A 23,336-nucleotide genomic window follows, 5' to 3' on the forward strand; every position below is an offset into this window, starting at 1 on the left:
GAAACTGGGTGGCCACCTGCTGTACTAAAAAAAAGGCTTGTAACAAAAGGATCTTCTGTTGTCCACTGGATAATATTTGCCATAAAGCAACGCATCACGGGGAAGCGGCATAATAGCCCAAATTCCCTTTGTCTTGCAGTTTTGTGGATATGTATTTGCTTTCTTTGTCATAAAATGTTTCTTTTCAATTTTCTCTCGCTCCGTTTTCTTTTTACGTTGCGCTGCTGTTTCTGAAATTAGCTTTTGAATCTGTATCATTTTTGTTCTTCTCAGTTTGGCATCACTACTGCCATCTCCATTCTCTCGCACCTTTTCATCGTCTTCCTCACTTTATCACGCTCGTCTGTACGACAGAGGGGGGGAGAAGGCCTGAGATCGATGTTAGGCCTGCGCACACAGAGACCGGCAGCTGGCTGAATCGGAGTGATCGATCAGGCACAGAGCATTTACTCTGCCAGACTGCTGGGCCTTTGTGGATGGAGATTATTTCTAAATTATTACAGGAGGCAGATGCTTGTCAGAAGATGCACTCTGTCAAGGTTAGACTGCTCCAGTCCTACCTACCTCGCTCCCTCTCTCTCCCTCTCTCTCTCTCTTTGAATCGCACTTTGTGCTTTTTAAATGATTCTACTTCGCCTTTTTTTTTTTTTTCTAAATCTTTCACCCCTTTCTTCTTTCCTTCAATGGCTTTTCTGTAATTTAAGATATTCCACGTTGCCTTTTTATTTTATGGAGTTGTCTTTCTTGCAGTGTGTTGTTTCTCCAACAGCAGATATTTTTAGCACGTAATAGGTGAGATAAAAGGTGCGCAGTGTATACCACTTGGGTAATGAGAAGCTGGAAATGCCTTCTTCTAAATTGACTTCATCCACACAGACAGACCAAATGGGCTACCCGCTATAATCTTTGACCAATGTTAGTCTGTAATGATACTGAATATACCATCAGACTGCTGTGTGCATGACACATTTTCAAAAATGAGTTTGTTCTTTTTGAAATGATTTAAATGAGGTATTTTCATTCTCTGCCTTTGCACAACGCTTAGCGCCTAAGAAACAGATGTACGTGAATGGATTTTTTTGCGTGTGTGTGTGTGCTTTTGAGTTGGGGAATCTGTACGTGTGTGTGTTTAAAACTGATAATTCAAGTATGAGATATCTCTAGTATTTGTAATTCAGCCGTGTTAGACTGATTAGACTTGGTAGCGTTCTTGTAGGCCCAGGGCTCTACCCCTTGTGTTATCAGTCATTTATCCAGAGCTGTGTCTTATTCTCGTGGTCAGCATAAATGATCCAAGTTCTCCTCTCTTACAGTATATCACAGCCACTGCTATCTTTATTAAGTTTTTTTTCAACTTTAATTCTTAATCCAATCTCTTTACAGTGTCAGTGGATTGATGTATGTGGATGTTGCCATCATACACTAAAATAATCAAATCAGCTAACATTATTAAAAGATCCCTGACTTTAGAATAAAAGAAATAGTCTAGTTGTTTTGGTTAAAGGTACAATGTATAAAATCTCACTGCTAGCCACCAAATTCTGTTTTCTTACCACTCCCAATTCAAGTGCTTAATCCTAGCTACGGTAGCTGCTGTAGGACAAACATGTTTAGTCAGCCAAGAGAGATCAAAAACATTACATTAGGACTGCACCCCTTAATGGCCTGGCCAGTCACTTAGAGTTTCCCTATAACTGTGGCCATGTTTGTTGGCATGTTTTTCCTACTGTTGGTGTATACAATCATTTTTGTACAGACTGCATTTTAACATATTTGAATAACTTAGCTATTAACTTATGATAGCTATTAACATATTGCTAATAACTAATAACTAACTAATAACTTGCAAATAAGCAACATGTTTTAATTATATAATTTGTGGTATTTTACATTTTTACCCCCGAGTCCACTCGAAAAGTCTAGCTACTGTTCATCTGTAGTGACTGTCAGCTGTCAGTCTGATATTTAACTCACAGGGTGCCCATGTTTATTTACTCTGTCTGTAAAACTTTGCGAAGGAAGTCCGGATACGAGTCAATGAGTCAGCTTAGCTCACTTTTGTCTGATGGCTTTCTGTGCTGCAGTAAACACTGCTGTATTTGGTGCTGTTAGCCTGGATTAGTAAAAGTTAAAAGTTGATATGACATTGTTAGACTGACACTTAGTGAATAAACTAAAAATAAATATACTTGAGGCTAGCATTAGCTAGCATAATGTTAGCTTATAACCAGCTGTTGTTTAGTCAGCTCGTTGTCAGCTGTACAGAGACGGACAATAACTAATCGCGAGAACATTGGATTGCATTTTCCTGGTCTTTAGCCACATGTGTAGTATTAGCACAATCTTTTTTGTAAATAATCTAAAAAGCATTATACATGGTACCTTTAAACCATTACACTTTAGCATATGCACACAAGGCCAAATCATTTCCACCGATAGAAAATGTGAATATTGCCAAGAGAATGAGTAAAGTTTAGATGCAGGAATTAATCGAGCACGATTTCACGTTTTTTTATTGTTTTCTCTGCTTTTGCACAATATCAGTTTATTGAAAAAGGCAGTCTCTTCTCTGCTTTTAAACCCATTTACAGGCCTGTAAATACTTGATTGGTCAGTCAAAGGTGATAACATGTTACAAATAACACTAATTGATGCCTGTTTTTGTTTAAATTGTAGTTGCTTAGATGGTTTGACAGCATGCAAAGCAGCAGCTGTGTGTACACGTTTTGGTGTCCAGCTGAGAGTCTTTGCCACATTCTTTCAACCTTCCACTTTTTGCACTTCTTAGGCCAGTTTTTGATTTGTAAATTCTGAGATACCATAGTAACATGGTAATGCAGCATGGCACATACTGTAGAAGAGCACTTACTCCCACTGTACCTAATACCTGGGTGTAGCTCTTGGTCTAAAAAGGCCAGCAAGCTGCAAACACACGACTCAATAAACCTGATAAGATGTGGCTACTTTGTGACTGACAAATCACAAACATATGTCCAGTCTGTACTTAGTCAAGTCCGGTTTTAAAGATGGCAGTGGCCAAACTACTTGTTGAGGCAAGTCGAGTAGCGAGACCACTGTAGCACACCTCTGTCTACAGCGTGTTCCCCAACACTCACAAATGCTTTCCCATACTACTTACATATTTTATTTACACCAACAGTTCACAATCCACCACTGTGTTTTATACACTTGTGCACTTTGGCACTGCCCAGTGTGGCCGCATGCACTCAGGGTCAGCTTCCTTGGTTGTATCGTGGCTGCGGCTACACCAGCTGCTGTCTGTGCTTCCACAGGTTGCCCCTATTGTGCTCCTGCATCAATTTGAGAGATCGATTGGACGATGTGCATTAGCTGTGCAACGTAGCATCTCATCACTTCTAACCTCTGAACCAAAACCACACCCCACTGCCACATTTGCAACACTGACAGGCACACAGAGGATGATCATGATGGCTACCAGCATCTTTTATATATAGTCTATGCTCTCTCCATATAAAGTACTCATTGTAATCTGCTTTTCATGTGAAAAACACAGTTATGGATAGTTTATTTCATTTCTGCCCATAGATATCCACCACACCGATCCTATGGTAGCTATTAACAATGTAATGGTATATTTCAATAATTGCTTTTTTGGGGATAATTTGCTCTTTATCAAGCCCAGGTTATGGGCAAAATGCCATCTTATATAGGAAAAGTGAAAAATCAGCTCTCCAAAACCCACAAAGATGTCTTATTTACATGTTTATTCTGTTATCTAGTGTGCTTGGCACCAGTGCATTCATGAGTCAGCAAGGTTTTAAATTACAACATTTGCAGGCTCAGTGTGTGATGGCAGGACTCCTGACACGCTGTGAGCACCATTTGCACCCAGCAGTTGTACTTTTATTTTTCTATATGTCACAGCTAGACAACTTATATGCACAAAAGTTATTCAGAGGGGTTTCTTTGCAGTGGTACTTAGTTACAATGCCCACATCATATTTAAGCTTTGCATTGTACACACTGTAACTTACCCTGGAAAAGCAGTATTTCAGTTTACATTTATTTTGTAATTTCATTCTGAATAAAACAGGAAATGGTCCCATATTGGACTCTAGAATATGCTGTGCATATGGTATAATTAAGTTCAGCTGGTTCTTTGATGACACTTTGAAGTCCAGATTAATTTTCACAAAAAAAAAAGAAGAAGAAAAAAACCCACAATACCAGTCACCCTAGTGCATCAGCAGCTCAGAGAGAAGCACTCTCAGTCTATCCACATCACACTGTAATGAAAAGAAAGCTTTGGGATTCTTTGAGAGAGAATTTAAAATGGGGAAAAAAAGAATTGAGCTATATTGTTGCATACTGTGTCACAATGGACCTCCCAGCACATAGTCACAGACACACGTTTTCAAACCTTTTAATAATTACGTCTTTAGTTTTCTGTTTGTTCTGTCTGCTTCTACAAATTGCCTCATATAGATCTTGCATATGTTAGTCTCAGCTGAATTCTGAGCATCGCTGCTTGGTTAAATATTCAACACATCATGTCTCAGTGGCTGAGGAGCATGAACTGCATGAGGACAAGCCACAGCAGACTGATCAAACATTTACATAGTTAGCCAGATGTTATTTGACATTAACATACGAAAACCTGCGAGCTTATTCTTATTCTCCACACAAGGATGACAGTATCATTTATGTGTTAGTCAGAAGGCACAGTGACCGTTAAAGTCATTTCATAGTTTTACTTGTAGTAAACCTGATTATGAATCCATGTAGTATTGTTTTTGCTCTTTAAACAAATCAGACCTTAAGAAGCAAAAGGACCACAAGGGCATAAATACGAATGAAGTGTCCAATTGTAGATCACTGACTAGTGATTATAGAAACTTAATTTTGTGTCCACTTACACAGCCCAAACATCAGGCCACTTGGCTCTATTTCTCTCTAGTAAAAAAAGAAAAAAGAAAAGAAAAAACAGAGAAAAGAAGGCAAGTTAAGGCCTGGATGGGGAGTGAGAGAGAGGGTGATGAGAAGAAGGGAAATAAGGGGGGATTAATTGTTCACCCAGGAGAGCGAGATAACATCAGATGTTTAAAAGCCGCCACAACTAATCCTGTCATTTCTTGGACTAGAATAATGAAAATGGAGAAATGATATCTCGTGGAGAACTGGAAACTGAGCTAATCTGTATGCCTGTAACGAGCGCATGTTTGTGATTGCTAAGTGGTCTACAGATAGTATAATTCTACTTGCGTGGCATCAGTTTCCAGCGGTACAGCAGTTTTTTTTAAAAGATGTCCTTTTATTATTCAATGAAAGCACATTTTCATTTCAGCTTTTTCATAATGTTGTAGTTTTTATTGCCTTCTCAGCTACTTATTTTGAATAAATAATTACTTGGTAAGTTGTAAAATATAATACGTTTAGCAGGAATTCTATTGGCGAAGTCTTGTGAACTGTAGGAGTTTTGCAGGTTTTACTCAATTAATTGCAACACTTTGTCCCAAAGCATACCATATGGTTTCAGACTGAGTTCCCAACTTTTAGAAGCTTTTCTTTTTCCCATTACTTTTATCAGAGTAAGGAAAGCTACTCATATGGATAATATTGTCGGTTAAATGATACAATTTGGGTCTCTACACTTTTTTTGGTGAGCGGGTGCTGTCACAGTTGCAGTATGTCATTGACAAAATTTTATATACTGGATAAAAACTGTTGCTCAGCAGCTGCAAATGTGAAATTTTATGGTAAACATTTACTGTTTTAAGCAAAGCTCCGAGTTAATTCCTGAAATTATTATACAGACAATGCCAAATCAGTCCAACAACATATGGCGTGCTTTCGAACGTGTCTGCAGTGAACTTGAGCTAACGCCTTCTAAACCATCTGAACCGTCCTTTAAATCTCGGTTGAGTTCATTCCCGATGCTCTCTGCATGGGACCAGCTCTCTGCCCCACTTCTGTCTATTTGCTCTTCTATCCAAGTAGCTTTCTCTTCCTCTCTGACCCACACCTGCCGTTCTCTTCATCATGTCTTCCACCCTTTGGTCCCGCAGCACTCCCTTTCCTCCCCTGTCATATCTGTCATAGACATTCAGTCGCTGGTGTTGCTCTAGGCTTCAAATTTAATTTGGTTTCAGTCTGCTGTAATTGCTTTGAGAGACAGCCGTGTCTGCATGTTTTTCCTCTCTTATGTCTGCTGGAATACTGGATAGGGTATGTGCGCATGTGTGTGTCCGCGTGCGTGCGTGTGTGCATGGATAAATATGACTGAAGGTTTGTATTCATGTGTTCACATGTGTAAATCCTCAACAACTGACTGGCCGTGCGCTGTCAGTGATATACTTTGTCAAACACCAACTGCTGTCATTGAGCTTTCTTGCACTCTGACAGTGGTTTTGTCAGGAAGCATACACGTTCCCTTTGTAGCCGTAAAGACGAAAGGGAGGGAGCAAAGTAAATCTGCAAGACATAAAATAGCTTTTAGGAAACACATCATGGCCTTTTAGTTGAATTAGAACTGCCCTTATAAGCTCCCGCAGTATAACTCCTTTCATTAAACTATCAGTAATCTTCAAGTAAGAGGGAGGCTGATTGAAGTAAAGGGCAAAAATAGACAGAAAAAATATACAGTTTGCCCTTGAACTGCAGACATCGCTGTGGAAAGGTGAGGTGAGACGAGCCAAGCTAAGCTGATGGGCTGAGATTATATTCTATGGCTCTGAGCAAAAAAATAAAAAGAGCTTTTCCTTCTTTTGTTGTTCTTTCTTTTCCCCCGTCCTTATTTTTTTTTCATCTCTGCATCTCTGCATCAATATATTTAAAACATAACATAAAAAAATATATTGCAGTATATCGGATTCAATGTTGGTGCAATTCTAACCTCCAGACATTAACTATATCAGGTTATGATGTTAGCTATTAGTTTGCATTTAAGAATAAGAGCTAGAGAATGGCTTTATGGTCAGTCCAATGTTTCCTGGGAGGCATTGTGGCGATAGGACAGTGACATCCTCCCGATATATTAGCTATTTGGCAATACAGTATACTGGTGTCTTTGTTTATATTGGCAGATAAATGAACATTTTAGAAACTAAGAAGGAGGCATGAGAAACTGCCTTTAACCATGTCGCGAGTGTTGCTGTTACACAGTTTGTCCACCAGAGGCCACTCAGCAATGTTCAACAGCAGGGCTAATTGGATGACGATAACAATAAAACAAGATTATTTTTAAACTGTCCTCTCATATTATTTCAGTAAGGAGTCCTAAGAAACACACATTTAAAAAATTGTTCATTTTATTATTTTATCTTTCACGTGTCTGAAAGGAACAAAAATTTTGGCTGTGATATCAGATTTTACCAAATATCAGTATTGATCTTAAAGATCCTACATCGATTGGGCTTAACCTGATTGGAGCCCATACATAATAACTAGAGAATCATCTGTTAGTTAATCTGTAAGATACACGTTGTGCATGACTGCTAAAATCTTTCAAGGGTTATTTAGTCGTATTAACCAGAAAACTACAATCTGATCAAAACAAGCAAAAAACACAACTATGTGTGGGAACTGTTTTGCTTACTTTATCAGCAAACGAGGACAAAACAACAGTAATTATATTGCGACTGAATCAACATTATGTTCATGCAAACTTAATGCTGATTCACCCACCCAGATCAGATGTGCCAATGAAGCATCACACGCCCAAACAAGGCCAAATATCTGTTTTATTTTGTAATTATTTTCAAATAGTCCACAGCACAGTGATCAAAACATATGTAGCTTTAGTATTTCACAAAACAGATTTTGATGCTTATTAACTGAGAGTCTAGTGACGTCAGATCCCCCCCCACCCCCACTGCTATTGCATGTTTCTGCACAATTTCAAGCTTTGGTTGTTTGCTTGTCTCCATCCCATTAAATGGTCTACATTGTCTCATTTGTTTCAGCAGCACACATCTGACTCTGTCCAACTGTATTTCCATCCAAGCCCAGCACTCAGCGTATGTCTGCCAGAGAAGGGACACACAGCATACAAATGCTTGTATAACTGATTGCCTGTTGATTAACGAAGGCTCTTTTGGTCTGATTGCAAGTGTACAGTATGAACATACATCTCGGTGGAGTCTGTGTCGGTGCGATGTGTGACCAGTGGTGATTAAAAGTGCGCCTTAGTGTGTGCATGTACAATCATGCTTGTCTTCCATTCAAGATGTTAGCTGCCGCTGTTTTCGTGCTCATTTTGAATGTTTGCGTGTGTGTTTTTACATAATGTGTGTGTGTGTGTTTTGGCAATGATTGGGGTTTTTGTCATGATGCGACACAAATAACAGATTGCTGAAATATAGAACAGCGGCGGAGTACAGACATAAGCTCTCAGTCTTGTTCTGTTGTTGTTGTTTGTGATGCCGCGTGCTTATGTCACTCTAACCTCTGAAGACATGTTTGATGATGCCCAACCACTCCACCCACACAGGAGGAGGTGGACGCAACATGTGGGTCGTCTATGAAGCCCCATTAACATGTTAACAGATGTGCCGCGTAAAGGGGAAGTGATGTGCTCACTTTTTCTCTTGTGGAACGTCAATGGGCTTCTTCTTTTTGACTTATGGATTTTATTCATCACTTTTTTACAAGACAACAAGTATGCAGCTTTCATCGTCTCAGTCACCCACAAGGTCGGTGCTTTATGAGCTGCTGGAGAACCTCTTTTCTGTAATGTTACTCCTCCCTTTCTCTCCCTCTCTGCTCCTGTGTCTGGTTGATGCCAGTAACAGCAGGAAAGGCTGGGCACGTCTGCGACTATCTGTCAAACAATGGACAGTGAGCCCAATCAGCCAGACACTCGCATGTCACCGAGCTGATCCTGGCCCCATCAACACACTGCTCAGTCTGCACGCTCACCCTGAGCCCCCTGCTGGCCTCTGCATGTAGGAATCATGGCTACCTGTGAGCATTCAAAGCTGCAGACCTCTATGGCATGTTCTTGCAGTGACCTTGTTTGACCGTAACGCGCGTGTGCTGCATTTGTGCATGGTGACTTGTGTGGATTCATAGTTTTGAAAGCATGCGTTTTATCTACATAGAGCTTGTTTGTAGCACTTATCCCATAGGAGGTTTAATTGAAATTACAGTGGTAGCAGCTCCAGTGAATGATAATGTGTAGCACAATGGTCTTTGGCCTCATTCTGTGCTATGATGAGCCTGCCACTTAGCTTCAAAGGCACTGTGGTTTAATGAGTGAAATGCATATTATTTTGAGTGTATCTCAAATGAAACAAAGAGCATCCCAATTAAAAGAGAATTAGTTTGTAGCGAGAATTGTTTATTTTATGGAGATACTTCAGCAGTCAGTAATATATTAGATTAGCACGTTTGCTCCTGTGATATTGCTTCTATCATAATCGTATTTTGATTATATCCATATCATAAACTTAGAAGTAGATCTGTTGGCACACAAGGGTTTATGATCAAGGTCGATCACTTCGGCGTAACGCTGAAGAACCACTGCGAGGTTACAGGAGCTCTTTGCAGCAGCTATTGTTCCAGAGTAAAGACAGCTGCCTTTTTTGTCTCAGTGAACTACACAGAAGCTTCAGCACAATGCTGGCAATCGTCTTTGGAAATGTAGTGTTTCCGCGAGGCTCTGTGGAGTGTAGAGAAAGAAAAAAGAGTGTTTGATTTTGAAAAGCTGGTGAGCTGATGCTGCTGTGGGTAGGTGACATCTCACATCTTCCAGATCCAGCCTCTGTGGAAACAGCGAAGTGGAGTTGGGAATGCGCTGCCATGAGTGGGGAAAAGCAAAAGACAGTGTTAACATTTCCGTTGTGGTGGAGGAAGATTATGGGTGAGAAACAAAGGCAGGGATTATCTCAGCACATGCTACAATAGCACTACACACACACACACACACACACAGCCTCTGCAAACTGGTCTGCCACAGGGTGCTTTGGATCACAGAACAAAGGCAGGGTCTCCCACCCATCCATGCACATCCTCTGTCAGAGTTAGCTAATAACGGCTACAATACCCAGCTGCCAGTAGCTAACCAACCAGGGACTTGGAATTAAGGGTCATTATTTCACCTCATTATGGATTTTTACATTGTTTGGCAACTCTAAAGGGGGAACGTCTATTGTTATTATCAGTGTCCTCCTCGGAGGAACTTTGCGTGGCGATCTTGAAATTTGATAGAAGGCTGTGTTGCAGTCAAAACATGTTATAAGTTTTCCAGCTCTTTCCCAGTTCAAAGTACTTCACAGAGGAAATTCTCCAATCTGTGAAGTCAATTAAACTCTTCTGCAGTTGATTTGAGTGTGTTGTTGGAATTAATATGGCTTTAGTGGAGGGAGAAAGTTTGGGGGCAGTAAACTGAGACAGATGGAGAGAAATGGAGTACAGCATATGATGGCAGGATAAAACAGCCGAGCGGAGAGGAGAGATAAAAGGATGGTGCGAGAATGAAAGATGGTGGCGGCGGTGGGGGATGGTGGCGGCGAGGGTGCGAGGCCGAGTGAAAGTGAGTTTGTCTGTGATGTTTTAAAATTCTGGAGTGGAAAGTCCCTCCATCTGTTATTGTGGGACGGTTCTGACTCAGTGATTTCTATGATTGGCCTTAATCCCGGCCGAGTGGAGAAGACAGAATGAAGAGCTTAAAGCAGACTGCTCTCACTCTGACAGGCTCCACTGGCTGCTGCTGCTGCTGCTGCTGCTGTTGCTACTGCTGGTGCTCAGTCTGCTGCCCCCTAATGGACTAACTGCTGCATGACATTACGTCTCCCTGCATTACTACAGCACACTGAGCAGCTCTTAGGGCCATGACACATCTGTGACCTTGTGAGTGCAAGAAGTATTTTATCAGCAGCTATAACAAACAGCAGTCTATACTCAAACTAATCATTATATCGTACTTATCTCCTAATACAACAACATTTTATGGAGCTGGGACATGCCCTTCAAACTGTCTCTTGGTAGATCTACCAATGCTGGAAATTCGTCTCGATCATGCACGTGTCAGAGGATACCTGGGAGGAATATAGAGATGCTGTGGTTTGATGTTTAATTCAACATTGCTGGAAGGACCCTCGAGAAAACTGTTCTATATTTAGAAATAATTTTTTTGTTTGTTTTCAAAGAAACCTGGCTTACCTTTATGTCTGCAGCCACCTGTAATTTCAAAAAAATCTCATTGAAAAATGTACCAAGGGTCTTCCCTCGCTGTATTAGTCGCAGTGAGAAGGTTAAGTGACCTCAGCAGAGTCATTTCACAGTCTTTGGTCTCCAAGGTGACTTAAGTGTTCGCATAAACCAAGCTAAAGGGGTCATTTGAGAATGTGTCGAGTACCTTATTCAAAGCCGCAATCACATGTACAGTCCGTGTCGTGTTTTCTCAAGTGTCCTCACGGTCAAACACACGCATTGTGAGGCTGTTTTTTAAGACCCTCCAGATCACACAGGCGGCAATGTGTTGAGTGCCCTTTAAGTTAATGCTCAGTGGAAAGGCCTAACAGGCTACGGCAGTCACACTGGCGGCCCAGTGTCGAGTTGGCGCTCACCACAGCATGACGCTGTCCGTCCCTGGTGTGCTGTCATTCCTTTAGAAATAACATGACTTTGACTGATTAAACTGCTCCCCTCTGGAAGAGAGGAAACCGAACAGTTATGAATATTAAAGATCCTAATCGTCTCATGCTGAGCTTTTCGATACTTTTTTTCCCCTCTCTCTCTCTCTCTCTCGCTGTCTTCTTGCTCTGTGAGTTCACAGTGAGGGACCGTGGCTCTTCGCCGGCAGCGTTGTACGGCAGCGGAGACATCGACAGGCTGCTGCTGCCTGCTCTTTGGCTGTTTGCACAATTACGCTGTCACCTGCGCTATTACGTACAATGTTCCCATACGTGACAGATTCCATTGCGTGTTGTTTAAGTCTGCAGAAGTGGTAGAAGCACTTCAAACGCCACTACACATCGCAGAGTTGTGTCTATGGTTCTTGACCTTGGCCGAAGACTGCGTGACAAATGGCCCAACATGTGAGGCATTTTGTGTCAAGGTTACAATAGCGGTAACATTAGCGCTTCGCGCTCATGTTGTTGACTGTCCTGGTGTATTTGTGCCTGCATGCTGTAGTGTAGTCTAGCTGAGTGTCTGTGTTGTGTGGGCCTGTACTGGGCTTATCTGTGCTGTACTGCGCTGATCTCACTATGCTCATCCAGTGCTCTAAGCTGCTTGGGCTCCAGCCACCAGCATAGATGATATATCCCTGCCCCCCTACTTCCCACATCTCTCACTGTGATTCATTGGCTGTTTGTGTTGCCCATCCATCTGGGCCAGCACAGAGGAAGGAAAGACACATGAAGACACATGGCTGTTTTGGAGCGGGGACTGCATTAAGCAGCGAGAGAAGCGATAGGATCCCAGAGAAATGTTTGCCTACCAGGACGAGAGGAAGGAAGAAGACCAGGAGAAAGGCAGCTGGAGAAAACAGAGAATTGGAAAAACAAGATGTGTTGGCCACTCAAGGGGTGGGAAATGGATTTTCTGAAGGAACAAAGTCGAGATTCTTACTGACAGACTAAATCCTGAGGGGAATGGCTAGATCATAGATCAGAAGAGAGGACTAAGAAAAGGCGGCTAAGAAAATGCAACTTGCTACTATATCTTCACAAATATTTGCATATTGATGAAAAGCTTTACGTGTACCATGTGTTGAGACAGAGTTTGAAATCATGTGGCTAACCTGAGCTGCCACAGTGTAGTGAAATTTTTGTTTGGCTCCTCTGTTTGTCCCGAATTGAATATGGGTTTGCTGATAGCTTCACTATGAGATTATTGCTGTGGTGCTGCCCTTTAGCGAAACTGACCGTCTTTAACAAAAAGCCATGCAATTACTTCTTTTTATAATGGACTCTGGTAATAATTTCAATAAGCTAATTAGATCCTTATTTCTTTGTTTTAGCTTTCTATTGTCTCAATAGGAAATGAATGAAATCATTATTAAAAGCTTATTCAGGTGCTTAAAATCACAATGCAAAAAAATGGCTTCAAAGGTCCAGATTTATTGCTACCGCACGCCACAAATTCTGCTAGTGATATCACATTGTGTACATGCTTAGAGCGAAGCAATTATCTTTACTAACATCCCGCATGACCACACATAGAGCCTGTGTGCGTGCATTGAGATGTATTGTTTCTGCAGTAATTGGGTGGGCGGGGCACTTAATAGAAATAGGACAGCTTCTACTATAATGACAGTTTATGTCTTGAGTGTTTTTTGTAGATAAAAAGGCTCTCATAGCAGGGGACAGGCTCCTTCGGTGTAGCTCCGCAAATGAATGAGCTCAAATGAATGCAGCAGGGGTCTAAATTAGGGTTAGTAATTTTTCGAGCCTTGGGACTTGCGGCTGATCACACTATTCTGTGACGAAAATAACATCGCCCCCTAGAGGGCTGGGGAAACCTAGTTACTGAAGCACAAGAGGGAAGGAGGGTGAGATTCACTGTAGGGTAGGAGGCGTATTTGCCACTTGGACAACTTCCTATAAGAGAAGCTTCTACAGGGATGAACCACATCATAGGAAATGATGTTAGAACATTAAAGAACATCACGGGCAGTGGTGCTAAATATCAGTTTAAGATGATAATATTACGTCAGTAGAAAAGTTAAAACACTTTATATTCAGTCAGGCTTTTGACTGACATTTTATGACACGATTTTCAGCAACTCTTCTATTTGGCTGTTGTTTTTTCGCTGCGTGAGGGGAAAAAAAAATCAAGTTTCATATTTGACGCTATCACGAAGGTGACCCTTGTCTGTGTTGATGGAGAGTATTTGTGCATATTGAGAGAGAAAAAAACAGTAAAAAGAAGAAGTGTGTGCTGCCAGGGTGTTAGAACGTTTAACAAGATAAGCATATGTGTTGGTGTTGAAGAAATGTGCACATTAAATATAAAAGTCATGGTGCACAGAAACTTCTGTTGTCAATATGGACTAAATCAAATAATACATTTTTAACTTGACTGCAGCTGAAGATACCAATTTTGAATCAGAGCAAACACTGCCTTTCAAGCTAATGTCCACCTCTTATCTGCATGTGTGGAGAAATATGGATATTATTGGCAAACAGCCGTTCAAGATCAGTCGTTGTTTGGAGCGATGTGGATCTACTGCAGCACCAGTACATGTTGTAAACATCGTATGGTACTATGTCAAATTTGTTTACGTTGTGTCTCAGCTCTCAAACAAATGGATACACTTACAGTATAAGATTATTATTACCTGTGCAATATGTAATAAAATTTTTTATAATAATAATAATTTTATAATAAAAATCATCCATCCATGTTTGTGTTTTTTCATCGTGTTCTGGTTTCTGGCTGTTTGCCTGTTTTCATGAACATCTTTTGAGCCCTTTGAGGGATTTTCTTCAAATTTGGCTCAAAGGTTCACCTGGGATTAGTTTAAGGTTATCTTGACTTTTTCCATCCTTCTTCTTATCTTCGGGCTACTGTTATAGATGGCGCACTTCCTAATTTAAAGTGTGAATCTACTGAAACAAGGAGCAGCAGCAGCATTGTCGTGCAATAGCAGTGACTCAGCAGTATATCCAGTGACACAGCATGAAAGGAATATGTGCACAAAAGTAGCCTAAGCAGTGTTTGCCCAGGAAATATTCAGTGAAAGCATAACATAACTATGTAGCACTTCACTTTAACAAGAACTAAAGCAACATAACATTTTAACTCTTCAGGATCTGCACAATGTTGTCACATAGAAAATATTTTTCACTTTTATTAACTAGGATTTTGTATCTTGGGTTGAGATATTTAACCAGTTGCTTAAAGCTCTGCTTTTCCATCATGTAACCACATAAGAAATTTCTATCTACCATTTGAACTTTCTGTCAAATGGAGTGCAACAAGCGATGTTTGGTTGACTTGTTTACGTTTGGGTTGCGAGTTTGCAGAATTAGATACCTAATTGTCATTGGAGACTGACAAGTGGCTCTTGCTCTCAGACATGCCCGGGCTTGTCTCGTTGTTGTACACACCAAGGAACATATGCATATGTTTGTTATTGTAATGTGACACTTTCATATCAGGTAAAAATGTATCCAGTATTAACATGGACAATATGATATGGCACAGCCTTAGCCTTTCAGATTTCACACGTGTTCATAAACCATGTCCAGTTATTTACAAATCAATACCTATTACCCATTACCCACTCCTACATAGTGTTTGTGCAATCAAAGTATGTCTCATATATACATTTTTGCTGCACTACGAACGTCTTAAAGTACATTTAACAAGAAGAAAGAAAATGAAATGAATATATACAAAATATAATACTATTGCCTTAGAAGTAAATTATCCCCAGAGAGCGAGTTGCCTTGGTGGGGATTTGGACTCTCGGTGTGCTTCTTGGTAACAAGTGTGAATATTATTTACATATTAAATCCTAAAGTTTTGACTACATACAGTATGTCAATTAGACAGACATGCATTTGAAGATGCATGTCTGTCACTTTGCAAGTGCAAAGTGATATTTTCTATACTGTTATACAGAGAGTGCACTGTTTAAGATTAATAAAGCATTAACAAACTGAACAAACTGTTTTTAGGTTGACTGGGACGATGAAAATTGGATATTTTCTTGTTTGTAATTGTTATTTCAGTGCAGATAAAAATAATAATAAAATTTCTTTTTTAATTTGTCTTTTAAATTTATTTTATTTTTTGTAAGTTGGAGAGGATATAGGGCAGTGGTAGGGGAAACATTGAATGCTCTTCTCCTGGTGCTGTGAGACCGGTGCTTAAACGAGGACAGCTGCCGTTGTAATCATCAGCTTTTATAGGGAACAAGGTCACCATTTCCATTCTGTCTGTTTGTCCGTGGCACACACAAGACACACCCACACACACACACAAACAAATCAATTTTCTATTGACTTCTGATACTGACACTGTTATTTTTTTTCTCTTTTTGCTACCGTGTAGAAACTGGCCAGAGAAGCAGAGCAGCTTCAGAAGGAACACGTCTGGCAAGATGGTGTGACGGTAAAGTAGGACACCCGCTCCTCTCCCTCCTTTCCAAGACTTCTGCCTTTTTCCCTTTTTCTTTTCTAGGCAAACTGGTTTATCTTCCTGTCATCTGCTTTCCAATTTCCCCTCAATTTAACACCTTTAAAGGTAACCCTTTGATGACAATGTGATCAGCATCACAGAGACAATGTGGTGATTAGTGCAAAAAACAGTAATGCACATTATGACCTTAATATTATATCCATACACGCCCTAAAATTGCTTACTTAAAATTGCTTGAAAATTACTTCTGGGGTTGTTATTTTTATGGTATCTAAAGCTTTTGCTCTTTTTGTTTTGGGGACCGTAGTAACTTGAACATTACATTCTCCTGCAGCTGACCTTTTAAAATACTAGACATCTGCTCTTGAAATCTAAAAAAGGAGAAACGGTATTACTCTGGCTCGTGTGTCTTTGAGCCGCTGTGCTCCAGTGACTCTCAAATTTGCAAACATTCGGATGCCCTGCACACACAATGCACACATATATGCATGTATATATAGCCTCACCCGACGCATGCACACTCCCTACTGTCACATCCTCTGTCTCCAGGGAGACAAGCTCGATGTCATCGTACACTTCTCACAAATGGATTTTTAACCCCACGCCTCCTGGGGGATATTTGAGAAAAGGCTTTAACTGATTTTAAACGAATAATTATTATGAAGCCTACTTCCCTGCAAGTCCATTTTTATTCATGGTTGCTTACACTCTAAAGCTGTACTCTTGGGGTGGGGCTGGTACTGCACTCCTCCGTCTCACCCTGCTGGTCCAAGGGACAGAGCTGCAGTGTGGATGTCCCTTCATCTTAGACCTGAGTGGGGTTGATGCCTGCCTCTCCCTGCCCGGATCTGATGCACCTCAATGGGATGTGTAACCATGCAGGAAGTGAAGCCTGGGTCACAGGGACCACGCGCAGCACACCTGTTCATAAGTAGCTCCGTCCAATATGGCATCAATACCTCCTCGTGTGGAAAAGCCAGCACTCTTCAAACTAACCCTCCCCCTCCAGAACACCTCTCTCTGTCCCTCCTTCAAGGCTTTTCTCCTTCATTTTCGCCTCTCTTTCTGTCCAGTCACTAGCCTCATTCGCACTCTAACCTTCAGCACTTCCATCACACTCATAAACCTTTTTTTCCCCTGCCTATCTGTATGTGTCTTTAATCAGCCATGAAAACATTTGGAATATACCATATTGTTGCAAATACTGCAAATGAATCCTAATAGTGTTTCTCTATTAATAATGTATTGAGCTGATTTCATTTGCCTTTATAATTAGAACAGGTAATGAATCTCAGCAGGGGCAACTGTGAAACCATTAAAAAATATCACAAAAAGGTGGTGGCGGTGGTAGATATGCCACATCCCTGCAAGAATTTTTTTTTTCTCCTGTTTGTAGATTTTGTGCTCTCCTAATTTCTCTTTGGGTGAACACTCTGCTGACTGACACTCTAATTAGATTAGGGCTGCATGCTCTTTGGGTATATTAGGAGAAATGTGTTGCATCTTAAACTAGCGGGTGGAGCAGTCTGTCAAATGAAGAGAAAAGGTGTTTATGCATGCGAGACGGTGCATTTTGGTAGAATTCGTGTGTGTGGGTGCGCGTGCTCTCTACTCTGGGTCGAAAATGCATAATGTGGTTGTGTTTGTCAGCGAGCGGGTATTCATTTGTATGTGTTTATTAACGGTAGGTTCTGTACCTGGCCCAGCCCATCTGCTTGCCTCGCCAAAGAGTGACATCATAGAAACTCAATGACACGCTTGTTCCTCATAGCGGCTGCCATCGCAGCTGTTACCCATGCAGTGGGAAGACCTCACTTCTTCTCTCCCCGCCTCGCTCTCACACACACATTCAAGCATTTTCCCGGTTTAACTGCAGAGGCGATGCCTGACCACCCCGACTGCTGGACATTATGGATGTCAAAATGTTGATCGTAACAACTGTTGAAATGGTCGTTCAGGGTTTTAAATCCATTGGAATGAAATGGTGTGTGAAATAGACATTAAAGTGTTGGATTGCCGCTGATTTCTCAAGGTCAGGTGCCCATCGCTCTGACACCCGGCTACCGTGTTGGCAACAGAGTCATCCCAAGGCGACTCGAGTCATTTCAGTGCTGTTGTGCTTTTCTCTTAAGGGCAAAGAGAACCAACACCTTTAGAGCCAAGTATCACATATCTCTGTTTTGTATACTGAAAATTGGCTGAGTGACAGTGGAGCACTATGAAACTGCTCAGAGTAATGTCAGCAGCATCTAATATTTCTGTATCAGAATGAAGTGATTAAGCAGTCCCGGGTCTTACAGCTTTGACCACTGCTGAACGTCTGCATGCGAGGTGTTTAGAGTGTCATTTAAATCCCGTTCTGCAGAGGAAAGTGCATTTCTCTTGGTAATATGATTGCCTGGGTGTTTACCCGCTCAAAGTAGCTGCTGAAATGTTTTATTGCTTTTAATGGTTTTTCTCCCAGAACACCAGCGAATACATACCCCGTGTTAGCGACTTTTGAAGCTGCATTTGCAGCTAGAGGGGTTTTGGAGCAGCTTGGCTTCACACTAAAATTGTAATCTTTTCTATAGAAGCGCTTTTATATGTTTATAGCATGACAGAAATGCAAAAATTATATCCACTTACATGTTTACATACTCACTCGTACAAAATCCTGAATGCAAGTAGATTCAATAGTTCATGAAGTTTACCAGCTAATAGATTAGTTCATAAGATGAATATGTTCTTGAATGTACTCATGCAGAATAATCTTTTAAAATCTAGTTTGTATTAAAGGGAAAATCACATTCAAGATGCCAGAGATGTTTAACTTTAATTGAAAAGGTGCTTAAAATTTGTAATAACAGCTTTAAAGAGTGTTTTTACCCATTCACTGAAAATTCTTGCAGCGTTGCTAAAATCAAGCTTCATTCCTGTTATACACTGAATCTAAATGAGACTGCCTCCCCCCAAAACAAACAAACAAAAAACAAAACAACACCAACAATAACAAGCTCTTTATTTATGCTAGCTGTTATTGCAAGGCCTCTAACTCCTGTGTGAATGGAAAATTGACTTCTTTTACCATCGTAACAAAGAAATCTGAGCTGTTTAACATTATAACAGGTTTTGGTGCCTAAACCTTAATAACCAGTGAAAGGAAGTCATAAAATGTCCCAGATAAGATTGCCAGCCTATTCTGTTATAGTGGAAACAACCCTATATGTTGTTTCAGGAATACTTAGATGGCTTGTTTCAGATAGTAGGAATAAAGGACTGATGGGATCATTGAGTTGGAGGACCTGCTGACCAGACTGCACAGAAGATGGTTACATAATGAAATCTTCTAGTTCAGCAAACTTTTCTTTTGCTAGCTTCAGTAACTCATTGATAGGCATGTTTGGTATTGTTTGGTGTAGGCTGGTGTTGTTTTCATCTTTTGAGTCAGTGGGTGCAGTTGTAATTCCTAAATGAGATCACGGCAACACCTGCTGTATCACTATCAGCAGTGATGATGGTGTCATTGTGAAAGTGGTACAACTGTTCTTGAAATACTTAGGAAACTTTATAACTGTAACGCTGCGATAAAATGTAGGCTGAGAATGGAGATGGGACATAGTCTCATCTAAAATGTGCAGGGAGGTTTTCCCCAGTCTTTACACCCCATCTCTTCTGTCAGGTTATGATGTTTAGACTGCAGACATGTTAGGCTTATGGATAGTGGTGTTGTTGAAACAACAAAACTACTGCCCTTATCAAAATATAGTATATTAAATGAGACATAAGATATGCTGTTGAAAGACAGAGGCTGTATTCTGTGATTATCCGTTGTATTTGCACATCTGGAAATGGTAATGTGATTTTGAATTTGGCTTTCTTTCAGAAAGTGGGGATGGGCAGAAAACAGGGAAAGAAACCAGATGTTCTGTTTGAGGTTCTGTCCCAAAAATCTGGAAGTTCCTGATTCACTTGAACTTCATATATGATGAAATGACTTAATGAGACCTGTAATCTAAATGTAGATGTAAATATTTGGAGATGCAACACATCTCATTGTAGTTCAGGCAGTAGTCACAACCTCTAAGATGTTAAGTCATATTTCCAGATACAGATTTAACGCTTGTTTATGTGTTTTTTCTGAAACATGAATTTCCCAAATGATCTACTGACTTGTGAACTGATTCCTGCCCATTAGCATTTTCCCCATTTAATAGGTGAAAAAGTCACACTTAAGAGGTCAGAGGGGTTGGTGCTGGTGGGGCAGTTCAATCACTGCTCACACCAGAGAACCAAGTTTGCAGTATACACGTCAGTGATTTTTAATTGAATTTCTATTTTTAATACATTAATAATTGTATTCATTTCATTAATTATCATTAAAAACGACTTGGTTAGTTTTAGGCAATACAAATTACTTGGTGAGATTTGAGTGAATATACAACGATTGCCACTTTTTCCAAAAGTCTTTTTCCATAGTTGCCATGGTGATGCATCCTCTGCTAAAGGCTCTGGAAAACATACGTGCTACAAACATGAAATATATCTTAGTTATTTAGTGTACTTCAGTTACAAAACAATGCAGATTGCCATAGAGACGGACTCGCGACAGAAAAGCCGATCAGCTGATCATTAAGCAGTTTCACAATTGAAGTAGCAGCAAGAAGAGGCAGTCACTCCATATACCGGTTGTTAAGCTTAACGTGGGTATGCTTTACAAACATTCAGAGATGAACTTACACACTTGCTTTACTTCTCTCTGGGATAACTTCCTCGGAGATGAAATGCTGGATTGCTAGCAAGGCTCCAAATACACACAGCCGCTCAATCACGTGAGCACACTGCTCCGACTTGCTACGGTTATGAGCCGAGTTACGCCGTGTCGCAAGTTTTGTGAGGTGCTTTTTTGATATTTAATGGATCGGATTACATTTTTTATTTCTCGCCGATATCCGATCCAGTAATTTACGTCAGTATCGGACCGATACCGATACGTAATATCGGATCGGTCCATCTCTAGTAACAAGTAAATAACAGAATGCAAGAATTTACAAATCTCATACAATGTTGTTCCATTCATGTCTGAGAGGATTCAGGATTCATATATTTATCTATCTATCTATCTACATATATAGATAGATATAGAAGCTATATACATATATATATATATATATATATATATATATATATATATATATATATATATATATATATATATATATATATATATGTATATATATATCTGGCGAGCTACTTTGAAGGTATATTACCGATGTTATTATCAGCCACACATCCCATATCATATATAGAGGTTGCTGTTGATGACCACTGTCATATATCTGAGGAAGAGTTGACATAAGGCGCAGCACATTAGGACCGAGACACAAGATTGGATGAAGAAAGGACAGAGATTGTAGAGATTGGAGGAAGACATGTCCTTTCATTCAGATTGCGATGTGGCAGCTGCTGTATGTTTGAAATGCATTAGTACTAATAGCTGTGCCATTAGGAGAGAGAGAGAGAGAGAAAGAGGCGCTGTGTTGATGGGTTGCCATGATGAAACCAGGGAGAAGAGGGGGTGACAAAGAGAAGCACGACGGGAACGAGAGAGAGAGAGAGGTGTAAGTGAGAAAGCAAGTGAGTGAGGGAAGAAGGTATAAGAGATGGAGAAAACGGGAAACAGAGATGGAGCCATCTTCCAGGCCATTTACTGCAATCATCACTCTCTAATCAATCAAGCCTTTCATCATAGGACAACACAATCTCTCCTTCTCTTTCTCTTCTTCTCTCTCTCTGCTTCTCTCTCTTCAACTCCACTCAGCCACCCACTCTCATACATAATAGTGGTATTCATGTGACCTCTTTATGGCTCTCAGCACATGTACAGACAGGTGACAAATTAAAGGAAAAACCTGACCCCCCTCCACCCCCAGCCCAGCAGCTTTGTTATGCTTTCGGGGCATTTTGCTGCCATGCTTATACTCTGAAAAGAAAGGATTGTGCAAATCAATATAAAGTGTTTCTGATCGTGTTGGGAGGGGCCTCTTCCAGGATGACGGGGCATGAGGGGTCTTGAAATGATCTGATAAGAAAAAGCACACTGTGTGGCCTTTTTCGGTCATCAGATCTAAACCCAGTTAAAAATCTGTAGACTGCTCTCCGCCACCAAGGATTTGCAAGAACAATATTTCATTCTTATTGTAGCATTTCAGATACTCATAGTAATCAACACCAACAGACATCACTAACATGCTGTGTTTTTTTTCTTTAGTTTGTCAGCCTTCTATAGTAGCTACATTTAGTCAGTATTTCCAGCCACATTAAATGTCCTTAAGTCACTATAGGTCCCCTTAGAGGTGTAACATGACCTGAAGTGCTGGGAGCGCGAGCTGCAAGGGTTTGTTCACTTGACCAAGTTCGGCTCCTTTCATAATGCCTCTATTTGAGATAATTGGCCCTTCAGAGGAAATGAGTGAGAATCATTGTGGCGACTCTCAGCCCAGCCCTCGAAGCAACCAGCTCCATTAACCACAGAATACATTAGTCTTATGAGGGCTGCCTTGGACACATTCAAATTCTGGTAAAATAGACAGAAATGAAGGGTGCCTGTCCCTGGCTGCTCTCTACATGTTAATCTTATGTGTTATTTCTCCTTTTCTGTGGTTATCTGAAAATGTTACTTGCCTCTTGTTTTCACTCTTCATTTTACTGTATCAACTAAAAGGAAGACATGCATAGATTTTTTTTTTTGTTAGCACGCACTACTGTGTCAACAATTAGAAATTGTTTATATGTGTAGCAAATATAAGGAGAAATTACTAATTTGACATAAAACAGACTGAGGTTAATGAGTTTTAAAAAGAGGAAAAATTATATATTAAATTATATATAATTTAAGTGAACTGATATTAAAGTCAGGGCTGCCACTCAAGATGATTCTCATATTAAATAGCCTTCAGATAGAAAGCACATTTTAACCTTAGCTGCTATACAAAGCACTCGACAATGCTTATATCTCTGACAGTAAAGTAGCTTTTTATGTATGTACAAATCCAATAATAAACATAAGCAGAATGGAATGATATGCACATCTCATAAACCTAACTTTACTCACAGTGGACCACAGAAAACATAGAAGCTTGTTGCTATTTCATAAAAAATATTAGTGCATTTTGAATTTCTGTGGCACAACACATTTAAAAAAAAAGTTGGAATTAATTGGCAACAGGTCAACATGATTGGGTATAAAAAGCACATTTTTGAGTTTTTCTGAAGTAATGATA

At 40.3% G+C, this 23,336-nt stretch overlaps 1 protein-coding gene across 2 annotated transcripts in view; it reads left to right on the forward strand.

The window, feature by feature from the left end:
- The window catches only part of cacna2d2a (calcium channel, voltage-dependent, alpha 2/delta subunit 2a), a 169,823-nt gene that overhangs the window by 69,362 nt on the left and 77,125 nt on the right, over window positions 1-23,336 (forward strand). For both annotated transcript variants that reach the window (XM_039612357.1, XM_039612358.1), the window contains exon 4: window positions 15,988-16,047. In XM_039612357.1, coding sequence (XP_039468291.1) covers window positions 15,988-16,047 — 60 coding nt within the window. The remainder of the gene's footprint in view (window positions 1-15,987; window positions 16,048-23,336) is intronic.

Source organism: Oreochromis aureus, linkage group 5 (genome assembly GCF_013358895.1).
Source record: "Oreochromis aureus strain Israel breed Guangdong linkage group 5, ZZ_aureus, whole genome shotgun sequence".
NCBI lineage: Eukaryota > Metazoa > Chordata > Actinopteri > Cichliformes > Cichlidae > Oreochromis > Oreochromis aureus.